Genomic DNA, 24,996 nt, shown 5'->3' with positions numbered 1-24,996 from the left:
ACACACACACACACATACATACATACACATTTATACACATATACACACATGCAAGTGTGTATGTGTGTGTGTGTATTCATGTTTTTTTTTTACAGTTGTGATCCTCTCACAATTGCTGAGCTAAAACAGTAATGTTGTCATTTACCCTGTCAACAGACTGCCTCATGGCTTTGCATCTTTAATGATATGGAATAAGGAACCACTTGATAATGAAGTGATGTTGCTGAAAGGAAGGGCATCTGATGGTAAAGCTGTCATAATATGTCTCAAATTTTCTGATGCATGGTAGCATAGGAAAAAAAAAAAAAAGATTTTATTTTATATATATATTTTGTATTTTATTTTATATATATTTATATATACATATACATATATATATATATGTGCATAGATCAATGATCATCATTATCATTTTAACACTTGTCCAACCCATGTTGGAAAACGGATGTTAAATGATGATGATGATGACGACGGCTCATTTTTCCATGTTTACAAGGTCAAACAGAGTTTATAGAGGCAGATTTTCTCTCATGGGATGCCCTTCCTGTTGTTAATCCTCACCTGTTTCCTCATGGCCAGACATGTTCATGCAGAATAATGGATATAGTGACAATCATTTTATGACTATCATGCAATATCAAGACAAGGAGGCACAAATATACACACACTCACATGTACATCATACATCACACCCGAACATATATATATTTATATACATATAAAGTGCAGGCTTCTTATAATTTCTGTCTGCCAAATCTGTTCACAAAACTTTAGCTGGCCTGGGTTATAATAGAAAATACTTGCCCAAGGTGCCATGCAGTGGGACTGAACCTGGAACCATGTGGTTGGGAAGCAAGCTTCTTACCATGCAGCTAAACCTGTGCTTATAATGTATGTGTATATACATATATACATAAATACAGATAGATTTGGGGTGGAAGGAAACTGAAAGAAGCCTCTCGTGTACACATACACATACACACACATATGCATGTGTGTGTGTTTGTGTTTATGTTTGTCCCCTATCACTGCTTGACAACTGGTGTTGGTATGTTTATGTTTCTATAACTTAGCAGTTCAGCAAAAGTGACCAATAGAATAAGTGCTAGGCTTAAAATAAGGAAAATAAGTACTGGGGTACTTAACTCAACTGAAAATTCAAGGTGGTGCCCCAGCATGGCCACAGTCTAATCACTGAAAAAGGAAAAGATGTACCACCATCACCATCATTTAATGTCTGCTACCAATGCTGGCATGGGTTAGATTGTTTGACAGGAACTAGTAAGCCAGTGGGTTGCATCAGATTCCAGTCAGATTTGGTATGGTTTGTATGGCTGGATGCCTTTCCTAATGCCAGCCACTCTGAGAATGTAATGGATGCTTTTTACATGCCACTGGGACAGGTGCCACTTAAATGACACCGGCAACGGCCGCGACTACAATTTCACAGGTGTCATTTACATGACACTGGCAATGACCGCGACTACGATTTCACTTGACTTGATGATCTCCTCAAGCACAGCACATATCATCAAATGTCTCAGTCACTTATATATATATATATATATAATATATATATATATATATATATATATAGACCCAGGAAGACATGGGATGAGGTAGTCAAGCATGACCTCAGAGCATTGGGCCTCACTGAGGCAATGGTGAAGGACCGAGATCTCTGGAGATATGCTGTGACTGCAAAGACCCGGGCTGCTTTCTGCAGCAATTCCACATACCCCCTACCCATTCAAAGTACCCCGGATCCCCAAAGTACCCCGGATCCCGTTGCCCCGTGCCGGTGGCACGTTAAAAGCTCGAACCGATCATGACCGATGCCGGACCCCCCGGCCCCTGTGCAGGTGGCACGTAAAAAGCACCCACTCCACTCACGGAGTGGTTGGCGTTAGGAAGGGCATCCAGCCGTAGAAACTCTGCCAGATCAGACTGGAGCTTGGAGCGGCCCCTGGCTTCCCAGACCCCGGTCGAACCGTCCAACCCGTGCTAGCGCGGAAAACGGACGTTAAACGATGATGATGATGATGATGATATATATAAATATATAAAATATATATATGGCACCCGTGCCAGTGGAGCACTAAGAGCACCATCCGAGTGTGATTGTTGCCAGAGCAGCTGACTGGCTTCCGTGCCGGTGGCACGTAAAAAGTACCATTCAAACGTGATCATTACCAGCGTCACCTTACTGGCACGTGAAAAACACTTGAGCAAGGTCATTGCCAGTATTGCTGGACTGGCTCCTGTGCAGGTGACACATAAAAAGCATCACTTGCGCGTGGCTGTTGCCAGTACCGCCTGACTGGCCCTTGAGCTGGTAGCACGTAAAAGCACCCACTACACTCTCGGAGTGGTTGGTGTTAGGAAGGGCATCCAGCTGTAGAAACTCTGCCAGATCAGATTGGAGCCTGGTGCAGCCATCTCGCTTGCCAATCCTCAGTCAAGTCGTCCAACCCATGCTAGCATGGAAAGCGGACGTTAAATGATGATGATGATGATATATATTCCAAGATTTAAGATTAAGAACTGAATGAATTTAATAAAAGCATCTAAATATGAAACATCATGAAAATTGTTCAAACTGAAGTCATTCTTGAGCGACACCATTTTCCCATTCGAGTCAATACAGAATTCCAGATAGTATTTATGGAATTTTGATTTACTGTTGGGTGACTTTTGGACAACCCTGTATATGTATGTATACATATATATGATGGCCTTCTTTTCAGTTTCTGTTTACTAAATCCTCACCTTTGGCCTCGTTGGAGCTATTGTAGAAATCATATGCTGAAGATGTGACATATTGGGACTAAACCCAAGATCACATAGTTAGAAAGTTAGCATTTTAACCATTCAGTTACATTTGCACCTTTGTGTGTGTAGTGTGTGTGTATAATTGTAAAATATGGCACAAGGCCATCAACTCCAGTGGGGGAAGGAAGTTGATAACATCGACTCCAATAATCAACTGGTACTTATTTTATCGATCCCAAAAGATGACAGGCAAAGTTGACCTTGGCAGAATTTGAACAGAAAGTTGACCTTGGTGGAATTTAAACTTGGAATCTTAAGACAGATGAAATGCTGCTAATCATTTTGCTTGGCATGTTAATGAGTCTGCCAGTTCACTGCCTTAAATAATTGTAAAGTTTATTAAAATGTATTTCACTTTGGGCCTCACAGAGACTAGTGACTGAGACCTTTGGCGATATGCTGTGCTTGAGAAGACCCATCAAGCTAAGTGAAATTGCAGTCATGGCTGATGCGGGTGTCATGTAACTGGTACCCATGCCAGTGGCACAGAAAAAGCACCTTTTTGGCCTCAGAGTGGTCGATGCCGGTGGCATGTGAAAAACTCCTTTCGAGTGTTGGGCCTCAGAGAGGCCTTTGGCATTATGTCGTGCTTGAGAAGAAGACCATTCAAGCCAAGTAAAATTGCAGTTGTGGCAGATACCATTGGCACATAAAAGCACCCATTACATTCTCTGAGTGGTTGGCGTTAGGAAGGGCATCCAGCCGTAGAAACGATGCCAAATCAGACTGAGGTCTGGTGCAGCCTTCCAGCTTACCAGGCCTGGTCAACCCGTCCAACCCATGCCAGCATAGATAGATAACAGATACTAAGTAACGATGATAATGATAATAAAATCATTGTGAATATTTGAACGATTCAAGGGACGTCACTCTATTTTAATGTCGAAAGAGTGACGTACCTTGGTGGTAAACGAAAATCTTTTTACCGCAGTGTTTCTCAACCGTGTTTTACCAATAGTCCCCTCTGATTCCTATTTCACTCCACTGTACCCTAATAGCAACTTGACTTTAAAAAAATCCATTATATGTTTATAATTAAATATAATTAGGACGTCCCTTATGGGTCCGCCACTTTTAGATGACAAATATACTTCACGATTCCGTGCTGCTACTGTTTACTTCTCGCTCAGATGTATTATTGCTATTAAAAAATGATTATTAGAATATTTTGTGCAATGCAGAAGTCCAATTAATTTGTTGCTCATACGTTTTAACAAGATCCTATATGGATCTCCAAGGGTCATGTGGATGCCGGTTGAGAACTACTGTTCTGCAATGTCGCTTGACTTGACCTACTAGAAATACCAGTTAAATCTCAAATCACATACTACCGTGTGTGTGTGTGTATATATATATATATATATATATATATATAATATATATATATATATATATATATATACACACACACTGAAGACAAAGAAGAATGGAAAATTATACATCTTCAAAAATTATTCATCACAATATTTATTATTCTTGTTAAATTCCAATCTGACATATTTTAACTGAACAAGTGTCCTAGTGTCCTTTGATGTTGCATTTGTGTGCATTTAGTTGATTCATTTGCAGAATATATCCATCCAAGGTAGACATTCCTATGCAGCTTTTTTCAAGGTTTTACCCATAAAGGTGAATTTGCTGCACCCATCTGTATAGGTAAAACTTTGAACAAAGCTGCTTAGGAATGTCTACTTTGGATGAATATATACTGGACACAAATGCTACATCAAAAGGACACTAGGACATTTATCCAATAGAAACATGTGTCAGATTGGAATTTAACACGAATAATATTGTGATGAATAATTTTTGAAGATGTATAATTTTCCATTCTTCTTCATAATGTCTTGATTATATATTCTGTATGCCGTGTGAAATCTAGTGAAGCAAACTCAGGATTTATTTATTGAGTGAAGTACCATTTAATTGTTTATCTTAAACAGTTCTGTTGTGTTCCCTATCATTTGATGTGGTTATCCAGATCTGGGTCATATCTGAGTGCTGATTAAGGTACCTGGCCGGATTCCAAATCCCTATTCCTTTATGTAATATATATATATATGGCTGTGCTCATGCTGGAGCATGCACACACACGTGCACGCATGCACGCACATGCGTGCGCACACACACACACAATGAGGATATTGAAGTTCTTTGATTATAGTTTTCTTCAGTCAGATCAGACCTGTAACTAAACAACATTTTGCAATTCCTCTTTTTCTGAATTACATAATCTGTAAACTTAAAAAAAATATCTGGATGCAAAACAGCCACATTTATTAGTCGTTCTGGTGTGTTCGTATCTTTTAGTTCACAATGCTTTGTCGAAGAGATCTAATTTAGATTTGTCACTACATCCACTAAAAATCCAACTCCTTTTCCTCTTCGACACATTTTTAATTTTTGGACAGTCGAAATTCTAAGAGTTCTCTCTTCCTTGCTTGTTATTTTTTTGTAAATTTTCATCACTATTATTGTTTTTTTTCTTCTCATTATGGTTATAATTTCAATTGAATGAAACTGATTATTGATTCAACACATTAAGTATGGTAACCTGTACTTCACTAAATGTCACATAAGTTAAGGGGAGATCTTTAAAATGTCATGTGTGAAAAAATAATTAACTTATTGAAATTTCCCTCTTAGATGGAGAGCCAGATGAAAATCTAACAATAATTTGTTTGTGACTCTAAGAAAAAGAGAAATAATTTCAAGAATTAATATGTATGCTTAGGGGAAATCTGATCTTGTAGAGAAATGATTAACCATGGACATGTTTTGTTATTATTGGGTCTTCTCAGTACAGTATAGTCACCCCAAGCCTGCTTAAGGAAAAAGTGTTATGAAAAGTTTTGGTTAATCTTTTATCTTTTACTAATTTCTATTATTGAACTGTGGCCATGCTGGGACATCGCCTTAGAGGGTTTTATTTGGACAACTCAAACTCAGTACTTATTATTTTTTATGTTTGTTACTTATTCTCTCAGCCTCTTTTGTTGAATTGCTAGGTTACGGGGACATAAGTAAAGCAACAGCGTAGGAGGGACAAACAGAAAGACACACACTCAAACATAAATATGATGGGCTTCCACACAGTTTTTGTCTACCAGATTCATTCTCAAAGTGTTCGTTAGTTCAGGGCTATAGTAGAAGACCTTTTTCCAAGGTACCACACAGTGGGACTGAACCCCAAACCATGTAGGTGCAAAGCGAGCAGTCTTAAATCACAACTTTGCTTAATAAAAAAAAAGAAAAAAAAAAAGAATTAGTTAAGGGAAATAACTCACATAAATCAATGGCATACATTTACTTATGATGAAAGAATAGAAAGTCTAGCAGTAATTGTGAGCAACTCCCAAAGAGAAAGAGAAATAATTTCAAGGAATTAAGATTATTTTCTCTTGATTAATTCACATGGTTATAGTAGACTCTTGTAAATGTTATGTGTGTGTGTGTGTGTGTGAAAATATAAAATCATTAAGATCTGAATAAAGCCATTGATTTGTTCCATTATATTTAGCATTGTTATTACTACTATTACCACAGTTGCATTGCCAGAGATTAGGTATATGGATTTGTGTGTGTCATATTACTGACAATAACATTAGTTAATTCCCTCCCACCCCATCATCTTTTACAGGGTAAAAGAGCAACAAAAATGCAAAATCTACATTTTTCATCAAAAACACATTGCAAGTTCAGATGTCCACCGAATCCCTAGCAGCAAACACACGTTATTCCTAACCTATTTGATACATGTATGTGTGTGAATGTTTACAAACCTATTATGAGCTATGGCTATAGATAGTGATGACCACTTAAGGTTGAACTGCAAGTTGTGATGTCACTGTATGTAGTGGGGCTGCAACTGGTGATGTCTGATAACATTTCTTGTCAACAAATTGTCTGTTAGCTCAGCTCTTTTGAATTCCTTTTGAATAATTATATCCCTTATTTGAAAAGTAAGAGTTGGCAGCAGGAAGTGCATTCAGCTATAAAAATTCTGCTTCAATTTCCTCTTGTCTAAACTGTACTAGTATGGGAGAAAAATCCCCCCAAAACAGATGTATAATAATATTTATCTTTATTTATCTTGCACTCTGTATCTATATATCTGTGTGTGTGTGTATGTATTTATTTACAAGGAGGCGCAATGGCCCAGTGGTTAGGGCAGCGGACTTGCGGTCATAGGATCGCAGTTTCGATTCCCAGACCGGGCGTTGTGAGTGTTTATTGAGCAAAAACACCTAAGCTCCACGAGGCTCCGGCAGGGGATGGTGGTGATCCCTGCTGTACTTTTTCACCACAACTTTCTCTCACTCTTTCTTCCTGTTTCTGTTGTACCTGTATTTCAAAGGGCCGGCCTTGTCACTCTCTGTGTCACGCTGAATATCCCCGAGAACTACGTTAAGAGTACACGTGTCTGTGGAGTGCTCAGCCACTTACACGTTAATTTCACGAGCAGGCTGTTCCGTTGATTCAGATCAACCGACGGAGTGCTTCCATTTATTTACAAGGTCAGTCAGGGGAACTTGGCAGTTTTTAAGTGAATACTGGGTTGGCGAAAATTGTATTTTAGGAACTTTATTATCTAAACCTAAAGAATGAAGTGTGCCATTTACAAACATATTCAAATAATATATATGTAACTGTTCATTTGAATATGTTATGGCCAAAAGCTTTTTGTAGCTTCACACATTCTTATTGTTTAGTTTGGAAATTTTGCTAAGCACATCACACCAGATCCTGAACAGTTGCAGTCATTTACTAACAAATAGCAGATATAAGTCCATCCAGTTTATGCAGTTTATTACAAACTCTTACATTTACTCATCATCTCTCTCTCTCTCCCTCTCTTTCCCTCATATTTCCTCTGTCTACTGTTTCATCATTACTATTCTGCCATCTCGATCATCATTGGCCACCCACCATTTATTAGGTTGTCCCAAAAGTTCGTAAACACTTGCGAAAATTGGATTTTTACTCGCCAAGTACTAACAAAAACAACAAAAATTATTCCTCAAAATAAAGACCATTATTTTCCAAGACTTTCTACGAACTTTTGGGACAACCTTATACTACATCCACCCCTGAACCCTACCAAATCTCTACAGTTGTCACTTATTGTTCCCTACTTCCCCTACTTATCATCTACTCATCACTTGTTTTTCATTCATTATATTCTCTGCCTCATCCTGTTTGCCAATTCTCAGTCTCCCATACACTCTTGCAACCTCACACTTCCAGTTTTTTGCCCCTCCTCTCTGTTCACTTTTACTTACCTTGTATGTTGAGGGCTCACTCAGCTACCTCATCACTGCTATCTTTATCTCTTCCTTGTTCCATCCCTTCCCCCATCCACTTTTATAAATGTGAGTTGCTATGGTTACTTTCTCAAGTCATACTGACTGATAAGGCCCAATTTTCCAGTTTCATGGCATACATATTCCTTATCTAGACAGAATGCCAGTCTGTTGCAGGATTACTCATTTTTGCCAGCTGAGTGGACTGGAGCAATGTGAAATGAAGTTTTTTGCTCAAGAACAAAACACGTCTCCTGATTTAGGAATAGAAACCACAATCTTATGATCATGAGTCCAACACCCTAACCACTAAGCCATGCAGCTCTACAAGTTGCTATGTGGCCTCTTTACAGCAGGAAATCTGTTTTGCTCTGGCCCCTTTGTTAAATGTTAACTCCTCATTTTCTAGCATAAAGCCACCTCTATTAGTGTGAGTAGTCTTGCAAGCTGCATGGCAATTCAATAATGCTGGTGGCACCTAGTACACACTATAAATTGGTTGGCATCAGGAATGGCTTCCAGCCATAGAAACCATGCCAAAGTGGACAGTGAAGCTTGATGCAGTCCTCGAACCTATTGGATCCTGTCAAACTGTCCAACCTATGCTAGCATAGAACAAGGATGTTAAATGATGATGATGGTGATGTTGTAGATCCAAAGGCAATGATCACAAACCAAAAGGTTAAGGTAGTTGGTAAGTATCTTTAATTTCTGTTCTAACATCAGCGAAGGTTGTGGCTGTATAAACATTTGGTCTATTTTGTTGAAACTGTTTAAGTTGTGTATGAATACCATGTCTGTTCACTTTTGAGGAAAGGAAGTTACAGTCAAAATTCACTGTTATTGCATGTTTACATTCTTCAAAAAAAATATTGGCATATCACATAAATGTTTATACTGTGCAACATTGTTACATGCTTACAGTGAAGGGGTCACTCATGAAGTTGTAGGTTACTGACCAACCAATGGTATGGTGGAGGCACATGGCCTAGTAGTTAGAGCAGCAGACTCGTGGTCGAGGGATCGCGGGTTCGAATCTCAGACTGGGTGATGTGTGTGTTTATGAGCGAAACACCTAAGCTCCATGCGGCTCCAGCAGAAGGTAATGGCAAACTTCTGCTGACTCTTTCGCCACAATTTTCTCTCACTCTTTCCTCCTGCATCTTGCAGCTCACCTGCGATGGACCGGTGTCTCATCCAGATGGGGAACCTATATGTCAAAGAAGCTGGGAAACTGGCCCTTATGAGCTAGGCATGGCTCGAGAAGGAACAAGCAACAACCAGTGGTAGAAGTTTTGCTTATTTATGTCACTAGATGAAAATGTACTTTGGAACTCACATAAAGAACTGTACCATAGCTTCTTTGCAAGCATATTTTCAACAATTTTTTTCTGGCTTTCTCATTCATATAGATTTATTCCCTGTATTATCAATCTTATAAGGGTGAAAATTTAACCCATTTGTTTGACTATTTCTGTTGCCATACATTGAATGTGTTTCGATAATTTTGAAAATATTGGGGAATTTGCTAAAATAACATTTTATCAATCTGATGTTTGGAACACAAATTAGCATGTTTGATGGAAGGTTTTAATTGACATCACTTTAAAAGAGGAAGTTTGTATCTTAGAATCAGAGTGGCCTCAGGTGGGTTGGTACCAAAAGGGTTAAACCAAAGTGCAATGTTCTTTGCGTACTATAATCTGAAGTGTTGAGTGCAGTGTCATGCTTCAATACAAAATGAGATGGACTGTTTTTTAGAGCTCAGCTAATGTTCTTAGTATTCTCAGACATACAAACATAAATATGATGTATAATCTATGAAATATATATTTATTTTGAAGATGTAGGCATGGCTGTGTGGTAAGAAGTTTGCTTTCCAACCACATGGTTCTGGGTTCAGTCCCATTGCACAACAACTTGGGCAAGTGCCTTCTACTATAACCTTGGGCCGACCAAAGCCTTGTGAGTGGATTTGGTAGACAGAACCTGAAAGAAGCCCATCATATATATATATATATATATATATATATATATATATATATATATATATATATGTCTTTGTGTATGTGTTTGTCCCCAACCCCGCCAACTCTTGACATCCCCATAATAGTACTCCTGCAAAAGTATCTGATAGAATAAGTACCAGGCTTACAAAGAATAATCCCTGGGGTTGATTTCTTCAATTAAAACACTTCAAGGTGGTGCTCTAGCATGGCCACAGATGACTGAAACAAGTAAAAGAATAAAAGAATACACACACATACATACATACATACATACGAGGGGGTGCTAAAAAGTTCCAGGTTTTAAGGGTTTTGTATAAGGCTTGGTTAGAGGCTCAAACTTCTGAGTTCTTTTACAGGGTATAGAAAAACTGAAGGACTTCCTGTATTTTCTTGTACTCAAAGCCAGGAACTTTTCAGCACCCCCTCGTACATACATATATATAACGAAAGAAGAAGTTGGAGAATTTTTTCCTATTAATTATTCATCATTACATGTTTCATTGCTTATAGAAATTACAAAGTTTGACATGTTACATTGACATGTAAGAAAATTCCCATTAGAAATTCTTCAGACAGAAACAAATAGTATTACTTGTTCTTTCTGCCTGAATAATTCCTAATAGGAAATTTCTCACATGTTTATCTAACATGTGAAACTTTGTAATTTCTGTTAGCAAATGAGATATGTAAAATGATGAATAAATAATACCTGAAAACTTTCCAATTTCCTGTTTTGTTATAAAATAACTCTTCAAACAATGTTACCAGAATTTTCAACTCTCATATGTACCACTATATCTATTTCGTTATTACCCACAAGGGGCTAAACACAGAGAGGACAAACAAGGACAGACATAGGTATTAAGTCGATTACATCGACCCCAGTGCGTAACTGGTACTTAATTTATCGACCCCGAAAGGATGAAAGGCAAAGTCGACCTCGGCGGAATTTGAACTCACAACGTAACGCAGATGAAATACCGCTAAGCATTTCACCCGGCGTGCTAACGTTTCTGCCAGCTCGCCGCCTGTACCTTATATGTACCTTATATCAATGCAACAACAACAGCAACTAAATACTAGGATGTAATATTGTAATAAGCAGATGTTCTTCAAGAAGACACCATTTGGATTTTATCCTGCTTGCATACATACATATATGTGTATGCATGTGTGTGTGTATATATATATATCTCATATTTATGTTTGTATGTACCTATGTACTAACGTTGTCCGTCCGTCCGTCCGTCCATCCATCCATCCATCCATCCATCTATCCATCTATCTATCTATCTATGTAATAATGACTCAAAGTCCGAGAGTTTCATGTGTTGGCACTTACCTATATATATATATTAGGTGGGGTCGAAATTTTATATTCTGATTCCACACATTGCTTGGTGTTCATTTTGGTGTGAGAAATAAATTAATAAATTTTAAAAAGTATGCAACCACCCCTACCCCTTGCATAGCCACCCCTCTAATTCTGCATTTTGAATACTGAAAATGTAAGGAACTGTAAACTTGTTTTAATGCTATTAACTTTGTATTGGTTAAATATTACCTATATAACATTTAATAAATTATATGCACCCCTCCACCCCCCACTGAAGAAAACAGTTATTGGACTCTATTTATTTATATAGTTTGTATTAATTTTTTTTTTATAAGAAAAGCACTCATAAAAAAAAATGTAAATTCTTAATGACTAGTATAATATGTAATAAAAAATATTATGCACGAACTTCAAATGAAATACATGAGCAGTGAGCACCATAAAATAAGCATTAAAAGTATTTACTATTTAATTAAATGACCATTGTCTTTTCCAGTAAATATGAGGTAAACTTTGTGCTGACTTCTGTACATTTAATATGAAATTTTGCCTATTTTCGTAGCATATTCTGACTTCAGAAGCTTTTGTCACTAAATTGATAGCACGCTCGACTCCTTGGTTATGACAGTCAGATCTTTTTATTTGTTTGTCATAACATGTGCAGGTGCAATTGTCAAACATTTCATTGAACTCCTTTAATTTCTCATCAAAATTATCTCCTCTTTGCTTGATAGGTTTTTTTTGTTTAATTTATAATATAATAATAATAATGAAATTATTGTATACAGTGCTCAGGTGCACCACAACTTGTCAGAAAGTGCATATAAAGTACATGCAGTAATGTAGAAATGTCTGGAAAGCGAACAATGTATGAGTCAGATACATGCCTGTGTGTGTATGGAGGGGAAAAAATCAAGTGTAGTGTTGGTGAATCTCAGGAAGCATGGAAGTTTTGAAGGATGCAGTGCTCCGACAACTAACAACTGATGCCGGCAGTTTGTTCCATGCTTCAGCAACTCTCAGCGTGAAAAAATGTTTCCTGAAGTCATGGGAGCTGTGCTGTTTTCTTACTTTGTAAATATGTCCACGGGTGTTAGATGGGTGGAGTTTGAAAAGGTGCTCAGAGTTATTGTTTGTACGATGGTTGATAATTTTATGGGTGTCTGCCAAGTCAGCTGCCAGACGTCGGAGTTTCAAAGCAGATTCAATCAATCTCTCAATTTTTAGAGCTATTCCTTCAAACCTAATTCAAGGAAAAGAAAATTTGTCCCATATTGTTTGCACATATGTAGCAACAATCTGGTAGCATTCTTTCACTGTGTGTGAAGTTCTTGATTTCTGTTCTTCATGTTTTCTTATGTATAAATAATGCTGGAATACATCAGCCTTTGATGGGATCATTACTGTAGGAAATTCTGCAGGAAATCCAAATGCTGAATCACGGCTTTTACTTCTAGTTGCCATTATATAATTCTATATATTTAAATTATTACAGTTTAAACTTATGTAGGTATTTTTGTAAAATTATAATACAATTTAGCTCTAAAATAATCTGAAAAACAAAGAAAATCATTTAACATTTTCTAAAAAAAATTCATTTAACACATTAAAGAGTTGTAATTGTACCATGTTGGAGGGATATAACCCTAATTTTCATATATTTTGTTCAAAATACTATTTGAAACTCTGTGCATACTGTGGAATTAAGGTTCCTTAAAAATGGTAAAAATGGTGTGTGTGTGTGTGTGTGTGTGTGTGTGTGTATCCACCTATATTTCATCCAGTTACCTATTTATACATTTATCCATCCATCAATCTCACTTTGTGAATTATTTGGAACATTAGTTCTGCCTCAAAAATACATCACAAGCCATGTTATAACATGAAGCAATTGATATCAACTTAGAGGAGAGAGGATAATGACATTGAGTTAGCTGTTGTAGATGATTTAACCCTTTTACCTGTTTTTCTGTTCAAATCAGTTTGATCCAGCCTCTAATGCTCATCTTACAATGTTGTTCTAAAAAAATGCAATCACATTATCAAAATCTCTAAGTTATGGGGGAATGCATGATTAATTAAAAGCAGTGTGATTAAATAAGCGTTACATTTGATGAAGTAATCTGAATACTAAAGGGTTAAGCATTCTGGCTTATGATTTTTATAAATATAATGTATCAATTGTTTCAATGGTGCATAGCATTTGTTTTAGTTCACAATCATTAATCTAAGCCTGTAGGGTTTTCTGTTAGTTATGACATTTTAACCACATTGTAAAAAACTTACTAATCCAGATTACACCCTTCCTTTGATAAAGCTGGATTACTAGGGTTTCATCCAGTGTGTGCATGTATTTATGTTTGTGTTTCTGTATGTATGAGTGTGGACATTATGTAAAGTGTATGAATGTGTATATATGTTTGTATGTGTATATATATAAATATATGTGTGTGTGTGAGTTTGTGTGTGTGTGTGCGCGTGCAGGTGTGAGTGTGCATCTATAGTGAGGGTGTGGCAGTGTGGTAAGAAGTTTGCTTCTTGACCATATCGTTCCAGTTTCAGTCCTATTGCATGGTATCTCGGTCTATAGTCTTCTACTACAGCCTTGGGGCAGTGAGTGGATTTGGTAGGCATAGATGGAAACTGAAATATATATGTCTATCCATCCGTAGTACATGCATGCATGCATGCATGTATGCGTACGTACGTACATACATACATACATACATACATACATACATACATACACACAGACACACACACATACATACATACATGCATTATGGCTGCCCCCTCGTTATCGAGTATGGCCATTGCACGAAGCTTAACTGTTACTGGTGCTGTGATTGAATGTGACTTTTTGGCCCAGCCAAAGATCTACAATGTCTTGTACAGAATTGGCAACTAAAACCTTTACCGGTAATAGCCGGCTGTAGTTGTAACTGGGCTTCATGTACTTTTGCATGTCGTTTAAGTCCTGCTGAATTACATACATACATAGGGTTGGCAAGGAAGTAATTTCGTTATTTGCAAATAGTTGTGACTTTTTGGAATGACTTTTGTCAATGTTATGATTTTTTCCTTTTCACATTTGATAGCCATTACTTTTAGATGAATTTAGAAGCAAATCGTGTGTAATTTTGTTTACAGCTGTTAGTTCAGTGTCAATTTTAACATGGAGTGCAAAAACGAACATTTTCGCCGTATTTTGCTTTTTTATTTCCCTAGAGGCAAGAAAGCTGCTGAGGCTCACAAAGAGATATGTGAAGTTTATGGCGTTGATTGCTTAACAGAATGCATGTGTCAGAAATGATTTTAAAAATTCCATTCTGGAGATTTTTCACTCAAAGATGACCAACTTTCTAGTTGACCTACTGAAGTTGATGATGACTGAATCAAAGCCATAATTGAACCTGATTATCATATAACTGTGCGAAAAATTATAGAGAAGTTGAATGTATCACACACAACAACTGAAAATCAAAATGTTTTGGACTCATTAAGAATGTTTGCATAAAAAAAAAAAGAACTGTGTTCTATAATTGTGCCAAATTTAATGAGGTTGGCTTTACAAGATTGATAATTCCCTCTGCCCTTTGTTGGTTAGTTCTGTTTCAAGACTTTGTTTTCTTTTTAATAACTTAACCACAGAAGGAGTGATAGTGTTCATGAATCTCTTAAGGCAGGTTTTCTGTAAGGTAGACTGCATATTTGTTGAACACTAAGGATAGGCATAAGAGAGAGAGAGAGAGAGAGAGAGAGAGAGAACAAAGAGACCAGCTTATCTGAATAGAAATTGTATAGAGATAGAAAAAGTTCATTTATCAATGAAGAATGAGTGAGCTAGAAAGAAAGAGATCCTATCTAGGTTAAGTTAAGTTTAAATTGAGGTTGCTAGGTTACAATCAAAGCAGAATTTAATAAACTAAGGAGTGATCACTGGATGTGACAACTGGTATATGCAAGCCTTTTAGGGAGTTAAGTATTTGATAGAAATCTCTTTACTTCTTACTATACACAGAAATAGATCTGGTTTGAATCTTTATGAAGTAGTACTAATATATAGTTGGGTGTGGGTAAACATGAGATAGTATGGGTTTATAAGTTGCATTCAAAGTATATGTAGATTTATTTTTATGTTGATTGTGTGTGTGTGTGTGTGTGTGTGTGTGTGTGTGTGTTTGTGAGGGAGGGGCTTGTCAATTGTTTTAAACCTGTATGTGACAGGTACCTTATTTTATTAATTCTGGAGGGATGAAAGACAAAGTTCCTCTCAGCAGGATTTGAACTCAGAATTTAAATAGCTGCAATAAATACTGCAAAGCATTTTTTCTGAAGCTCCAATGATTTTGCCAATCCACTTTCCTTATATGTGTGTGTATGTGTGCAATCACCATCATCTAATGTTTTCTTTTCCACACTTGCATGACTCAGATGGGTCAGATGGAACTTGTTGAGGCAAGCTTCTTGCTGTTTCTGTCTACGAAATCCACTGACAAGGCTTTGATCATGCCCAGGGTTGCCGTAAAAGACTCTTGCCAAAGGTGTCGCGTAATAGGAATGAACTCATGGCCACATGGTTAGGAGGAAGCAAGCTTCTTAACCACATCATCATGCCTATATATATATATATATAGGGAGAGAGAGAGAGAGATGTTGAACTTTACTAAGGAGATGGGAGATGCTGTGCTGGAAAAGACTCACTGAATCCACACAAGCATGGAAAAACAGGCATAAAAAGGACAATTATGTGAGTGGAGTGTGTATTCTTGGGTCTCTTTGACAAATGGTCTTGGAAACTGTTTGATGCATTTATTACTTTCCTTTTGATGGCACAACAGGCGCCCATGAACCACCCGAGTTTTAACAATACTGAAGTGCTCTTTCTTTGTGCATGGGTCTAGAAGTGCTGCAGATATGATGAAATCAATTTGACTGAGGTGAATCCTATTTGGAAATCAAACCAAAATATCTGTCTGTGGCAAGTTCTCTTTCCCTGTGTTATTATTGATAGAAACATAATTTGTAGCCAGTGTCTTGTACAAGAGTCTAAAACTGGTTGTGACTATTATTTGAACTTGCAACTACTAAATTTATCTTCTTGCTTAAATAAATTAAAATCAGCTGTTATGTTATCAGCTGAAGCTCTACTAAAACTATGAGCTTATTACTGAATTTTAGAAGAAGGAAAGAGTAAAAGAAGCAGAGGAGTGAATGAGGTGTTGATAATATGAGATTGACTGAGAGATTAAAAGAAAGTGGAAAAGTGTGTAACAAGAGAGAGAAAGAGATAGATAGATAGAGAGAAAGAGAGAGAGAGAAAATAAAGTGTTGAGAAAGAGATGATGAGATGATGAACAGAAAGAGAAATAGATATTGACAGTGATAGTTAAGATGAAGGGGAAAAGAATGACAGGAAGTTGCAAAGCTTTCAATGAAGTGCAGAAATGATTCAGCACTATCATGGCAATGGCGAAAGAGTTTATAGCTACAAAGAAAGTGGGGAGAAGAGACACACACACACACACACACACACACATACATATATCTGTTATATATTTAATTAAATGTGTGTGCGTATATATATATATATGTGTGTGTGTGTGTGTGTATATATATATAGGCGCAGGAGTGGCTGTGTGGTAAGTAGCTTGTTTACCAACCACATGGTTCCGGGTTCAGTCCCACTGCATGGCACCTTGGGTATGTGTCTTCTACTATAACCTCGGGCCGACCAAAGCCTTGTGAGTGGATTTGGTAGACGTCGTATATATGTATATATATATATATATATATATATATATATATATGTGTTTGTGTTTGTCCCCCCAACATCGCTTGACAACCGATGCCGTAACTTAGCGGTTCGGCAAAAGAGACTGATAGAATAAGTACTAGGCTTACAAAGAATAAGTTCTGGGGTCGATTTGCTCGACTGAAGGAGGTGCTCCAGCATGGCCGCAGTCAAATGACTGAAACAAGTAAAAGAATAAAAGAAAAATAAAGAATATATATATATAGGAATGGCTGGTTGGTAAGACATTTGATCTTGAACCACATGATTTTGGGTTCAGTCTCAGTGCATAGTATCTTGGGCCAGTGTCTTCTACTATAGTCCTAGGCTAACCAAAGCTTTGTGAATGGATTTGGTAGGCAGAAACTGAAAGAAACCGGTCATATGTGTGTTACTATCTTCTTGTTTACAACTGCCATGTGATAGTTGTAAACAAGTGTCACCGTCATGTAAGCAGTGTCCATTTCCAATCTTCTGTGGGAAAACATGTCTGATCACAAGAAAATATTACTTTACTTGGAAACAGGTGAAAGTTGGCGACAAGAAGGGCGGTCAGCCATAGGATATCCACTCAACAAATTTCATCTCACCCATGCAAGCATGGAAAAGTGGACATTAATATGATGATGATGATGATATATATTATTGTTATTAATTGAATAGAATGTACAATTCCTCACAGTGAACAACCAGTTTCATTCAAGTTGAGGATTATTTAGGTGTGAGAATCAGAAAAATGGGAAGTTTATTTATAATCAGTTGGTTCAGTTTATTGTGTTTGGTGTGCTAATATACTTGCGTGGGTGCAAAATTTGTTTTATTAGTGGGAAAAAGAAGTGTGATTCAAATACTGTAGTTAGTAGGTTGTTTTGAAATAATTACTTTAAAAATAGTTTAAAAATTGGGGTCAAGCATAAATAGCCACATGCATAAAAACAGTATTGGACAGTAGGACAGAAGCAGTTGGTATGAGAATGGAGATAAAAATACATGAATTAATGAGAATAGAAATAAAAATAGAAACAGAATTAACTTTAATAAAAGAGTGTAATTTAGTGAGAGAATTGACCATTTTAGGTAAAGTTTTTATGGGTGGTGTTACAGAGAGGGTGAGCTGATGCACACACACACACACGCATGCACACACACTGGGTTGGGCAAAAAGTTTGTTCACTTTTTTTCCTTTGTGCACACATACTTGTTAGATATCTGACGCCATTCACTTTTTACCTTTCTGATGAGACAGGTTGTATTTTGTGTGTTTGAGATCAGCCTGAAAATGGAAAATCAAATTGAACATTATTGATATATCATGTTTTTTTTATAATTTTAAAAATGGCTAGAAAGCAGCAGAAACCTGCAAGAAGATATGTATTGTGTAAGAAGAGGATGCTGTTATGTAACATGTGTGCCAGAAGTGGTTTTCAAAATTTTAATTGGGAAATTTTTCTATTCAAGATGCTCCTTGCTATGGCTAGCCAAATGGTGTTAACATTGACAATGTGAAGAAGTTAGTCAAGACTAACTCCTGTTTTAAAATTGCAAATATTCTCCTATTATCCAAATTGGGTGTTGAAAACCATCTGCGTCAACTTGATTATGTCAGCAGGTTCAGTATTTGGGTCCCACATCAATTGAATAAAGAGAACATGGCCCAACAAATGATGCATGAAGAAAATGGTCCTTTTTTTAATAGAATAGGGACAGGAGGAAAAAAAATTGCCTATAACAGTGTGAGATGCAAACAGTCATGGAGGAAGCAATGCGAACCACTATAAACAACCTCAAAAAAGGACTTCTCCCTAAGAAAGTTATGCTTTCAATTTGGTGGGACTGGAAGGGTGTTGTCTTTTATGAGCTTTTTTTCCATGAAAAGGACCATCTATTCAGATTTGTATTATGACCAACTGGACAAATTAAATGCAAGTCTACCAGAAGTGTCCAGAACTGACTAATCTTAAGAGGATTGTCTTTCAGCACAACAATGCCAGATGTCACACATCTTTGCAAATGTGGCAGACATTATTGGGGCTGCGCTGAGAGGTTTTTGCCTCATCCTCTGTATTTGCCTGACCTTGTGTCTTCAGATTTCCACCTGTTTTGGTCTTCAAAATTCATTGAATAGAGAGACTTTCACCTCTAAAGAGGATGTAAAAATTCACCTGGAAGAGTTCTTTGCCAGTAAAGACAGGAAATACTTTGAGCATGGAATAAGGGATCAGCCCAAAAGATAATAGAAGATACTATGTATGTGTGTGTGTGTAGACACTTATACATACACATGTGCACATGCATGCGTGCACACACACACACACACACACACACACACACACACTATATTTATAATCTCTATATACTATATATGTAGTTGTTGACAGTTACTCTGAGGTCGTCCCTAGTGATGTTGGATGTCACAAACTTTTCATCCCATGGAAGAGTGTCTTGTAGCTTAAGTGCAACCTCCTTACTGTAGTAGATTAATTCAAATTTATTCTTGCTTAGCTGCATTTTGTGTTTTTCTGCCCATTGGATATCAGTGAGCAGATCTGATTGGAGATTAGTCCAGTCTCCTGCCCTATCGATGACCTTCAGAAGCTTAATCATCCACAAAAATTGTAATGCTGCTGTGTTTCATAATATCAATGATGTTATTGATGTGTGTAAATAATGAAAAGGAATGAGCCCAATATAGTGCCTTGTGGGACTCCACTGATGACTTTGCAGAGCTTGGTTGAACACCATCTATCACCACATGCTGGCTTCTGTTCAACAGAAAACACTTAGTCCACTTTAATATAAGGTTGTCCCAAAAGTTCGTAGAAAGTCTTGGAAAATAATGGTCTTTATTTTGAGGAATAATTTTTGTTGTTTTTGTTAGTACTTGGCGAGTAAAAATTCAATTTTCGCAAGTGTTTACGAACTTTTGGGACAACCTAATAGTTTCCTTTGGACTCCAATGTTCAATAGTTTCTTTAATAAGATGCTGTGGTCAACTTTGTTGTATGATTTGCAGAAGTCCAGATAGATGACATCTACAATGGAAATTGTAACAATAATAAAGAATGTAAATGTTACATATCATTTAAATGCTGAAGAGGTTTCTGAATCACCTGGTTGCTTCTAAAAAACAAGGGTCTTGACAATGTCTCTTCCAAAACACTTAAACATTGCCCCTTAGAACTTGCTCCTATACTCTCCAAACTCTTAAATCTCTCACTTTCTACTGGCATTTGGATATATACTGTATGCTCCATTCCAAAGAAAAGCAGCCCCTTTGGCCCTGATAACTATTGTCCCATTGTTTTCACTTCTAATACCTCAAAAGTAATGGAGACAGTTATTAACAATGATGTTCTCCTTCACTTTGAACCTCTCTTCTCAGTGATTATTGGTATGGCTTCTTCTGAGCCAAATCCACTGGACTTATGTCATTCACCAGCGGGCATTTGCTTTAGAGAAGTTTGGTAAAAGCAGTGTTGCTCTAGACCTCAACAAAGCTTTTGAGTGTGTCTGGCATATAAATCTCCTGTTATAACTTCCTGCTTACAGACTATACTGATCTCACATCTCTTGTATCAGTAGCTTCCTATCAGATCACACTATTGTGGCAATAATCCTACTCTTATGCAGATGACATAATCCCTCATTCTTTCTTATTTTGTCTTGATCTGGCATCATCTACATTCAACCTACGCACTACATGCCAAACCTGTTTTGATTCCATAAACAAAGACCTTGAGAGCCATGACAATCTTGCCTCTTTTAGCAACAAAAACCCTAACCATAATCACTCAGCTAGAGTCCCCACATTTGCTTCAAATGTTGGGCTTAATTATTACTGAGGTGGCAAGCTGACAGAATCATTAATGCATTAAACAAAATGCTTAGTGGAATTTCTTTTGGCTCTTTATGCTTTGTGTTTGAAACATGTTGATGTCAACTTTACCTTTGATCCTTTTGGGGCTGATAAAATAAGTACTAGTTGAATATTAGGGTCAATGTTATTGACTACCCCACTTCCCATTAAAATTGCTGGTCTTGTGCCAAAAGAATTATTACTGAGGATCTCTAATGGCAAAAGCATGTCCTTAGCTAGGACTACATCCAAAGACTACCCCTTCTCTTCAGGGCTCGAAGATATTTCAGCCCCTAATTACTGCTGACACTGTGTACTGTACTCACATCTAAGATGGTGCAGCTATTGCTACACTCACAATGTCCTGGACTTCCACAAAAAATGTGCCATGTGACTAATAGGCATTCATTCAGTAACAGGCACTTCAGCCTTTGATTCACAAATATCTGCTCTTTGTTGTTTCCACTGCTACTCTATTGGCTTCTTCTCTTTGGGCATATCTTCACCTCTCTGACACACCCAACCCTCTTGTTCTATACCTTTCATCACCCTTGTTGCATCCAGCTTCTGGCCCATGTTAATAATTTTGTTCAGTTCTCTCTCTCCAGTACATCTTTGAAATCTTCTCCCTGCTCATGTTTTTTCTACAGGTGTTGACCTGCAACAGTTTAAACAGAACATTAGGAGCATTGCTGGTCCTAAAGGACTGCAAGAGACAAGGACACAGCTCCTTCCCTGGAAATGAAGGGCACTGCTTGAATGATAGTAACATCCATTTTATAATTGTCACACATACATATGAATGACACCTTTGTTCTCCAACTACTTTAACCTATTATTTTCTTTTCAGAATACATGGTTGACTTTGTGATGGGAGAATGTAAACTTGAAGAGTACCTAGAGAAATTCCCCCCATGTGAGAAGAATATCAGCAAAGCTATAAGTGAACTTTCTGAAGCTGAGACCCTTTTTAACCGAGTGATTCAAGGGGACAATAGAGTAAGTGTGATGATTGAAACCATTTATTTTCTCTTTGTATGTTTTTAGTTAGCTCTTTTTAGCTAATATTAATTTCTAAGATTACTTTAACAGTTGACATTCATCATCATCGTCATCATCGTCATCATCATCATCAGCAGCAGCTAGATCATCATTTAATGTTAATTTTCCATGCTGGCATGAAGTGGATGGTTTGAAAGGACTTGATGAACCAGAGGACTGCACTGAACTCCAGTGTCTGCTTTAGCATGGTTTCTACAGCTGAATGCCATTTCTTATGCTAACCACTTTACAAAGTGAACAGAGTGCCTTTTCCATGGCACTGACTCTTGGTGAGGTCACCAGGTAACTTGCAAGGCAAATCCACCTCAACTGATTAATTCTGATTGGACTTGGTTTGCTTTTTGAGGACCAAAATATACCACTGACCGTTCTTCTGAAGCACAGAAATAAGATTCCAGAGCTGTATTGTGTTGGAGGAGCTTATGTAAGATATACATTTCCCAAGTTAAGGAGTATCTAGCCAGATGCAAAGTTAGATTAGTGAAGCTGCTAACCTGGCAATAAGAGAGGGACCATTGGTGAAAGTGGATTAGCCAGGGCTATCGTCGTCGTCGTCGTCGTTTAATGTCCACTTTCCATGCTGGCATGGGTTGGACTGTTTGACATGGAGCTGGCTAACAGGGAGCTGTCCAGGCTCCAGCTGTCTGTTGAGACATGGTTTATATGGCTGGATGCCCTTCCTAATGCCAACCACTTAACAGAGTGTGCCAGGTGCTTTTTACATGCCTCCTTTTGGAATAGAAAGAAGGTGTCAAAGAAAAAGATCACCACTAAATATGGGCATATCCTAGGGACATGATGCTGACAGAATTGTATCCTTAATTCTTCAGCATTCAGATTAGTCTGTCAAATGTAATGCTAATTTATTCATGTTGTTCTGAATTATTATACTATTTCTATCCTATAAAATTTCAATGATGTGATTGTTTAGTTTTAGTATGACATTGTAGAGTAAGGTCAGGGAGGTCAGATCTGGTTGCTTTGAGCATCAAACAAGTAGAATGTTTTGGCTGGATGTGACCAGTTTAAATGCTAAAGGGTTAAATCAAGGTTTGTTTTACTTTGACCCTTGTAATCATATTCTGCAATGGTTATTGAATAATGGTGAAATACTGTCTAGTTGTCAAAGAATTAACTTAAATTCTCTGTACTATTTGGTTTGGAGGAACACAATCTTAAATTTACATTCCTTGAGGTTGATTTAAATTTCCTTCCAACTAATTGTTGATAAATTTAGGTTCTATACCTGGTAGCATGTACCATGATTTCACAAATTGTTTTAGGTGCCTATGTAGTCATGAGTATAGATAGATTGCTTCTTAGCTTCGCCCCATATATAACAGTGAAAAACAGAAAAAGAACTACAGTGAATATATAATGAAATCATCTTTGTGACTGAATCCATTTCTTGCCCATATATACAGGTAATCAAAATGATTAGATTATGTTGCGAATGAACTGAGACAAAAGAAATGTAAAGTTTATAAAATGAAAAGTAATCATATCTATCTATTTAAGCGATTTTGCTCTCTTCAGTTTCTGGATACTATTTCAGTATTAAAGAAAAGAATACAAGAAATAATTCAATATAGTTACAGTAAATGCTTTGAATACTTTCACTGTTGAGTATTTTAGATTAGTTATATTCACCTTGAGACTCTTCAATTCAAGCTTCATATCTCATGTTTCAAACCCCATAACTTCTCAATTGAATCTATAATGAGAATCAAGATGTTAGAAACTGGTCATATCCAGCCAAAATGCAACATAGAAATGTTTTTTAAGTATTTTCTTGTAGCTGTCTCAATAGCAATATGGCAACTCTGGTTCCTTACCCAGAACTAAATAGAGATTGCAGTATTACCTGTTGCTTATAATAATTCCACTATGACATTTTCGATTGTTCATTATTTAATCCATTAACCCTCTGTAATTAAACTATTAAAGTATTAACTAGTATAATCTTACTAGATTTATAGTATCAGCTTTAAAAATTTGTTATTGATTAAAAAGTGCTATAAAACTTATTTTATTAAAAAGTTCTGATAAATATTAATTTGTGAACATTTCAATTTATGGTGTGTGAAAATTTTAAAATGTACTGAAAAAATGCTAACTTTAACCGTTCGTTGTTAAAAATATCTTAGAAAATTGTAAAAGGAACAGTTTTTTATATTATTATTATTGCATTGAGGTAGATTCATTAAAAGATATATGCACTGTTTTATTCACTTTTACCTTATTATTCGAGCTAGCAGAATTGTTAGCACACCTAGCAAAATGCATCTTGGCATTTCATGTCTTCGTGTTCTGAGTTCAAATTCCACCGAGGTTGACTTTGCTTTTTAACATTTTTGGGTGGGGTCAATAAAATAAGTAGCAGTTGAACATTGTGGGTCAATGTAATCAACTTAGCTGCTCCCCCAAAATTACTGGCTTTTTGGCAAAATTTGAAACCTTTATCATTATTCAGTTCTATATTTAAGAGATGAAGAATTATGTACATTATTTACATTTGACAGATATTTGTCCTCATCTTGTTTTATAGATTTATAAGCCCTAAAATTCACTCCATAATTGCCCATGGGTATATGGTGGTTAAGACTGCAGGCTACTAACCCCAAGATTCTGAGTTCAATTTCAGGCAGTGAACTGAATAATAATAATAATAATAATAATAATAATAATAATAATAATAATAATAATGATAACATTGAAAAATACCTTAGGAATGAGAACCCAAGTTCGAAATTTCCCCCAAGACACCTGATGAAGACTATGGGCTATCAGCCAAAACATTGTGT

At 36.8% G+C, this 24,996-nt stretch overlaps 1 protein-coding gene across 1 annotated transcript in view; it reads left to right on the top strand.

The window, feature by feature from the left end:
• LOC115210728 (tetratricopeptide repeat protein 7B) overlaps positions 1–24,996 on the top strand; it is a 176,438-nt gene that overhangs the window by 5,764 nt on the left and 145,678 nt on the right. The window contains exon 2 of the mRNA XM_029779438.2: positions 21,981–22,129. Within this exon, the coding sequence (XP_029635298.1) occupies positions 21,981–22,129 (149 nt within the window). The remainder of the gene's footprint in view (positions 1–21,980; positions 22,130–24,996) is intronic.

The sequence above is a fragment of the Octopus sinensis genome, linkage group LG4 (assembly GCF_006345805.1).
Source record: "Octopus sinensis linkage group LG4, ASM634580v1, whole genome shotgun sequence".
In the NCBI taxonomy this organism is placed as follows: domain Eukaryota; kingdom Metazoa; phylum Mollusca; class Cephalopoda; order Octopoda; family Octopodidae; genus Octopus; species Octopus sinensis.
The sequence above is the reverse complement of the archived record's forward strand: the minus strand, read 5'-3'. Positions and strand labels throughout refer to the sequence as shown.